Source organism: Phalaenopsis equestris, unplaced genomic scaffold (assembly GCF_001263595.1).
Source record: "Phalaenopsis equestris unplaced genomic scaffold, ASM126359v1 Scaffold210567, whole genome shotgun sequence".
NCBI classification, from domain to species: Eukaryota; Viridiplantae; Streptophyta; class Magnoliopsida; order Asparagales; family Orchidaceae; genus Phalaenopsis; species Phalaenopsis equestris.
In genome coordinates this window covers 433,687-440,639 of record NW_018229645.1, presented here as the reverse complement: position 1 = coordinate 440,639, position 6,953 = coordinate 433,687, and the positions used below count along the sequence as shown (strand labels likewise).

Genomic DNA, 6,953 nt, shown 5'->3' with positions numbered 1-6,953 from the left:
TATATATATATATTAAAAAAGTGACTGTTTTTGTGAATGTAGGTGACTTATGTATGTTTTAAATATATCAACATAATCGAAATCTAATCTCATATGAATTGACTTTCTAAAATGATTACCAATAAAATCCGACTTGAAAGGCTGGATCCGAATAATTGTGATGGATTAAATTTAATTTCTTTTTAGGGAAAAATCAAAATTTTTCCTAAAGTTTAAAAAAATATGTAACTGAAATTAATAAAATATAAGAGAAAGCCGGATGCGATAGTGACGCGCACTTAGGGGAAACCAAGTAGGTGGAAGACGGTGACCAGGTTTGCCTTCTTCCATTCGCGGTGGCTTTTGAATCCGAGCACGATGGCGACCAAAAGGCAGCGACAAAAGAGCGCAATTTGGGAATGAATGGAGCGCCTAGATGCATGCCACGTCGGCTTTTGCTTGGTTCCTTAGATCTCCCACCGCCAGCCCCTCGAGGAAGCTTCTCAATCAAAGAACTCTTCGCCAGCTCTAGAAGATAGCGGAGAAGACAAAAAAAGCAATTAAGAAAACGACTCGTCTTCTTCTCTTAATCTCTACACATTTCCCACATCTCCCCACAACTTGAATAAATCTAGACTGCCACAGATATCCATCTCCTTGCCGGCCTCCGATGAATTTTTATCAAAGTTAATCAACTGCAGCTGATGGAAGAGGGGAGGTTCGGCGGTGGAGTGTTAGACGTGAAGCTTTGGTCTGGGTGTTGCCATTGGATTCTTATGATCTTGTTCGGCTTTTACTGCTGGAGCTGGGAGTTTTTGACTGCTCTGCTTGTATTCTCGTGCCTTTGATAAGTAAAAAAGTGATTTTTATTGTTTTTCGGTGGGTTTTGGTGGTGGTTTGAATGGTGATGGTGTCGAAAGGGAAGCAGAAGGAAGGTGGGGGAAGGAGCGCGGGTTCGCCGGCGCCGTTTCTGATGAAGACGTATCAGATGGTGGATGATGGAGAGACGGAGGAGGTTATATCGTGGGGTGAAAAAGGGAACTCTTTTGTTGTGTGGAAGCCGGTCGAGTTTGCAAGAGATCTGCTTCCAGTTCACTTCAAGCATAACAATTTCTCCTCTTTCGTTCGTCAGCTTAACACATATGTAAGACCCCCTCTCTCTCCCTCTCTTCTCTCTCTGAAGATAAACTTGAGTAGATATTAAAAATAAAAAAAATAATAATAATAATAATATCACTTAATTTTAATGAAATATTAAATAAAATTTTTATCTTCTATGCAAATTATATGTGCTGCTTTTTCCTTTCTGCTTAGGTGAGGCGTCATCTTTGGGAAAAAGTATTCCATACGGATGGCATATACAAAGATGCATGTGTCGTCCTATCTCCACCGTTGATCAGATCAAAGTTGTATTTCGGTGTACCCTTTTTTTTTTGTACCTATTTTTTTTAAGAAAAAAAATTGATAAAAGCTCTGATCAATGGTGGAGATCGCACGACACATGTATCTCTGATCTCTGCGTACGTCATCCGTATGGAATAATTTTTCCATCCCTTTGTATGCGTTTAGATGCTCTGATTTGTAGTTAAAATTATGATTATTAATTTTAATGATCAAATTATGGAGCTAATGGTTAAAGAAATTACGAAATAAAATCTTAAGTGGAAAATTTAGTGGTCCTTGTAGAAGTGGGGAAAGCTTGGCTGTGACGAACAATATAAATTTTAAGCTCGAGTAAATATTATCTCACATGACTTGATCGAGCACCGAAATTTGTATAAATTATCCAAGAGAACAATAATAATCGTGATTTTTGTACAATTCGTATTAGAGTGAGATTAGTTTTACAATAAATGTATTTAATATATCACTGGTCAACTCTGTTCAATATAATTAAATTTTTAGTTATTACTATAAATTACTTTATAATAAAATTAAATTTATGAAATTATAAATAAACCATTATAGAAATTTTGTTATATTACACTTAGTAATATTAAATAATTGTATTAATAGATTGTCATAAACTAAATTATATATATATATATATATATATATATATATCGTAGCGGCAATTTAAAACATTGTCAGAATTTTTGAGAGAGTATGCTTGTGTTTTCTACTTATTTTTAATTTTTATACTAAGATTTGAATTAAATATTTTAATCATGTACAAGCTTGAATATTTATAAATTTAATGTAAGTTTCTTATAGGATGATTAGTCATCATTCTGAGTTCAAATATGTAAAATCGGGTGTAAATCATATGTGGTTGGTAAGTTTTGTTTCTCAATCTCACCAATTCAATTTCAACACACACATTGATTTTTTCTTATTTTAAGTGCGGTATATTATTACACATAATGTCATTAAAAAAGTAATATTTTTATTTGCTCATTTAATTTATATTTTTATTATAGAATATTAAAACATGCCATTAACATACTTCTCCTTAAATAGATCTGGCAGCCATCACGCATGTTACTTCTTTTTTATAGGAATAATTATTCTCTTACTAGTTTTTAATAAGTTAAAATTAAAATTTTATCAAATTATTTAATTTATGGTAATTTAAATATCATTAAACATTTGAAAATATTAAAATAATGTCTAGATATTTGGAAGCTCTCCTAGTATATTTCATCAATTAAAGTCATTCAATATATGCAAGATCTCTTCACAAAGTTATTTATTTAACTCCAACTTATTAAATAAAATATGAACACTTGCAAAATGCAATTACAATCCTCATTCCCCAGAACCAGTCATTTCAAAGGAAATTTCTTTTATTCAATTGATGATAGAATAATCTAAGAATATTATTAAAATTATGTCTTTATTTCACTGATAAGCTACAATTTTATATTTAAATTTAATATCATCACAGAATAATTTTGAAGAACTTTTTTTTTTTGGGAGGAAATTATCTCATGCATACAAATTTTTAATTAGTTTTTTGTTATATTGGATAATATTTGCAAATAGTGGCCATAAAATGCGTCAAACCTGAGAACTTGAATAATTATGAATCTTGGTTTGTTTGGGGCAACTGTAGCTTTTTGAATAATTTACTGATAAGCTAGGTGGGATGGTTATTACAAATTTTTATTTTTTTGGAAAAGCCAGGTGTGTTTTTAAAACGTCACTGCACTAAATAAGCTGCCCCAAACTGCCAATCTATGTGCTAGCAGAACCGCGGCTTAAAATTATAAACTAAAATTTTCTTAAATAGATCGATAAATATTGTTCTAACAGCTTGATTAATTTGACTATTTCTATATAAATCATATTTATATTTTTAAATAAATCAAACTTAAGGTATATTAGAAATATACCAGAAACGAGTAATTTGTAGATAATGAATAAGTCAAATAAAGCACACACTACAACAATTAAGTATCACATAAGCAATGACTTTGAATTCGGTGAAGCACCAAATTTTCTTTTCTATTTGTTTGAGAGAGACAGAGAGAGAGAGAGAGCTGTATTTTTAGTTATGTATTATTTTCTTATCACATGTTTTCTATTTTATAATTGTTATATTATAATTATTATTTTAGTCGGCATACAATATTATTAGTTCCGCAGGGTAGGCAAATTTGGAATGCCAACAACTTTGACCTTTGATTGGTAGACAAGTTTGCAATGCCTACAACTTTGACCTTTGATTTGTTTTAGTTGATTGGTAGTAACTTTTCCTTATATAATATTGGCTAACTGGGATGGATTGAGTTCACACTGCTATTAGTTTATTCGTCCTATTGTTATAATATTCAAGTTGGTATCTACAGAAGAAATTGGGCTGACAATGGTTTTTTTTTTTTCCGGTCTGTTTAATTTCTAGAAATAAATATGATTTAGAAGTAATTAATTTATTAAATTACATTATTTATTTGAATGTAATCAGAAGATAATATAGATTTTAAATCAAAGAAATATATGAAAAAAAAATTATAAATATTCATTTCTTAAACATAAACGAAATGGAAAGAAAAAAAAAAACTTATCTTTTAAAAATTCATCCATATGCAAAATAAAAAAATAAAATTGATGAATTCCATTTAATCTTTTGTTTTTCTTGTGATCAACCAACGAAAAGGTGTGACATGATAATTGATTAACATTTGGATTAGATTGATTTATTGTTTTTAATTTTAATTTAAGATAAATACATAACATAAATAATTGATGAACACAAAAATTTAATAATTTATCATAATAATACTTTTTACAAATTTCGTTTAAAATCAATTACTATTGAGTTATGATCATTTTTAAAATCAAATAACTATGGCTATGTTATAAATAATAAAATTTTTTGAAAGATTTTTTTAATTTCATTTTTTGAGATGATTTTAAAAATTTTAATCACATTTCTTCAAGAGTGCGATTATTATTTACATATGATGGAAAATATTTTTGATTAAAAATAATTTCTGATAACATGTCGTATAAATAAAATAGTCATAAGATTTGATAATATGTTGTATAAATAAATAGTCATAAGATCAAATTTAAGTAGATTAATAAAAAAAAAGTATGATTGAATTGTATAGTTTGTATGACAACACTTTAATTTTTCAATCTTAAAAGTTCAGATAAATTATTATATTAATATTTTGTAAGTATATTTTATGTTATTAAAACATAAATTTTTCATTACTCGTTATCAATTATCATGTCAGACAGCCCTTCACCTACCACTGATGAACTCCTCTCTCTCGATGGGCAACCCAAGGCCCACCATGCCTACTTTACCTTCACTAATTGTTTATCTTTCTCTTAGAATTCTTCTTTACAATATTCTCAATCAGTATTTTATAGATCATAGATCATCATTTTTTTAAATCATAAAAGAAACTATACTAAAAATAATAAATCTATGTAAATTCATATCAATGGTGTGGTCTATCTGTAAATTTCTTTAATATATTAATACGATTATCTGTTAAAATATAGCGCATTTACATGCATATCACAAAACTCTTTTGTATTTATTTATTGCGCAACCAAACTTTCATATTTACACATATACCATTTAAATTTTTAATATTACCTTAAAAATAGAATTATTATCTTCTTTTAAAAGCAAAATACAAGAACCAAAGTACAATATATGTATATAAATATGAAAATTTAGGTATATGATATGCACATACATAAGAATTGTAAGTAAATTTAACAAAAAAATAAAAAAAATAAAAAATTATATGATAAGGCCTCTCTTAAGATTTTGTTATATTCTTCGTAAAAAGCCAGCGACTGATGGCAGGCCCGGTGCTTGATGAAAGCAGGGTTTCCGCAAGGTGGTGGCGGACCGATGGGAGTTCGCCAACGAAAACTTCCGGCGAGGAGAGCAAACGCTCCTCTCCTTCATCCGGCGTCGAAAAACCTCATCCCTCAGACACCCGCTTCCATCTTCTACATCCGGTCAGTTCTCCGCCGAGATCCAGCACGTCTCTTCCTCCACCTCCTCGTCCTCGACGCCGCCACCGCCGCCTCTACACCTTCTGAACCTCTCCAGCGAAAACGAGAAGCTTCGGAAACAGAACAAAATCCTGAACTCAGAGCTTGGGCGGGCCAAGCGGCATTGCGACGAGCTCCTGTGCTTTCTGTCCAAGTACGTCGATGTCGCCCAGCTAGACCTTGGGCTTCTAATGAATAGGGCTATTGACGCTGAGGCAGGGGAAGAAGTAGTGAGCGAAGAAGAGGAAGAAGTTGAAGGGAAAAAAGAAGCATCTTTGAAGCTATTTGGCGTTCTTCTCGAGGTTAATGATAGTTGTGGTAAGGTTCAGAGATCTAGAAAGAGGCGACGTTGCGAAGTCACCGGCGGAAGGATTCCGGTGGGCAGAGGTAGCGACTTGAGCCACTTAAGCTAGTCTTAATATGGGAAATTTTTGTATCAGAACCTCCTCGCAGATATAAAAGAGAAAATTAAATCAGATATTCTAATTTAAATTTAACTAATATAAAAATTATAATGATTTAATTTATTTTGAAGGTTGTGTGATACACATTAATTTAAGTAAGTTTTGTATTACACTAAAATAAATTAAATGTAGTTTTTATACTAATTAAATTTGATTGAAGTTATCCTGATTTAATTTTTTTCTATAAGTTTGCAGATAAAGAAAACAAAAAAATATATATATAAAAATAGAAGCAGGGCTTTTATTCTGCTTTTTATATTTTTATCAGAATTTTTTTATTTTCTTATCATATCCTATGTTTAATATAGAGAAAGCATATTCGAATGGAGGAGGTCTGATATAATTATTTTTCCTGGATGTGCCCTTTTGGACAGCAAAAAAAAAAATGAATATATATTTATATAAAAGATAGACCTCATAGTGATAAATGCTAAAATACAATTATCACTGCAATTAGAAATAATCTCAATTTTCCAACTCTTGGAATTAATTTCACTGCAGTTTGAATGATGATTCCTCCATTGTCAATATGATATTTTGTTGTTGTATAGAAAAAATGAAGTTGATCAGGATATTAGGGTGAATGCGGGAAAGAAAATCAAGATGGGGGATTTCTTCTCTGTATTCTTATTTTATGCGATTAGTACAGAAAGGCTTGTTTAAGCGGGCAACGACTTGAATTTTCGGTTGGATTTATTGTTTTGTTCGAGTCTAACTCTGTACGCAAGGATTTATAAATTTTTTTTGGGTAATTAGGGCCACTGCCAACAAAATTTAATTATAAAAATAAAAAATAACAAGGAAAGGAAATTTAATTGTAAAAATAAAAAAGAACAAGGAAAGGATCAAGACTTTTTAACAAAAGAAAATATGAGTCGTAGAGTAAAAACTGAGAAAACAAAAAAGATATACCTTAGGAAAGCAAAAAGATGATATATTTACTATGAAAAGCTACGTTTAGCTAAATACCTAATATTCGAAAAATAGAGCACCAACAAGTAGAGGGCATAAGACCAAGATATAACTTTTCAGCTTAGAAAACAT

At 30.4% G+C, this 6,953-nt stretch overlaps 1 protein-coding gene across 1 annotated transcript; it reads left to right on the top strand.

The window, feature by feature from the left end:
* Positions 1-260: 260 nt before the first annotated feature.
* On the top strand, positions 261-5,903 carry LOC110036763 (heat stress transcription factor B-1-like). Its single transcript, XM_020741290.1, has 2 exons — positions 261-1,123; positions 5,274-5,903. Exons 1-2 carry the CDS (start codon positions 881-883, stop codon positions 5,856-5,858), a joined length of 828 nt encoding a protein of 275 aa, XP_020596949.1. The 5' UTR covers positions 261-880; the 3' UTR covers positions 5,859-5,903.
* Positions 5,904-6,953: the final 1,050 nt, after the last annotated feature.

Bases quoted from the DNA above. Each gene is read 5' to 3' on its own strand.
- LOC110036763 (XM_020741290.1), top strand. From the start codon at position 881: ATGGTGATGGTGTCGAAAGGGAAGCAGAAGGAAGGTGGGGGAAGGAGC. The intron at 1,124-5,273 runs GTAAGACCCCCT...TGATGAAAGCAG, and splicing joins TTCGTCAGCTTAACACATAT to GGTTTCCGCAAGGTGGTGGC.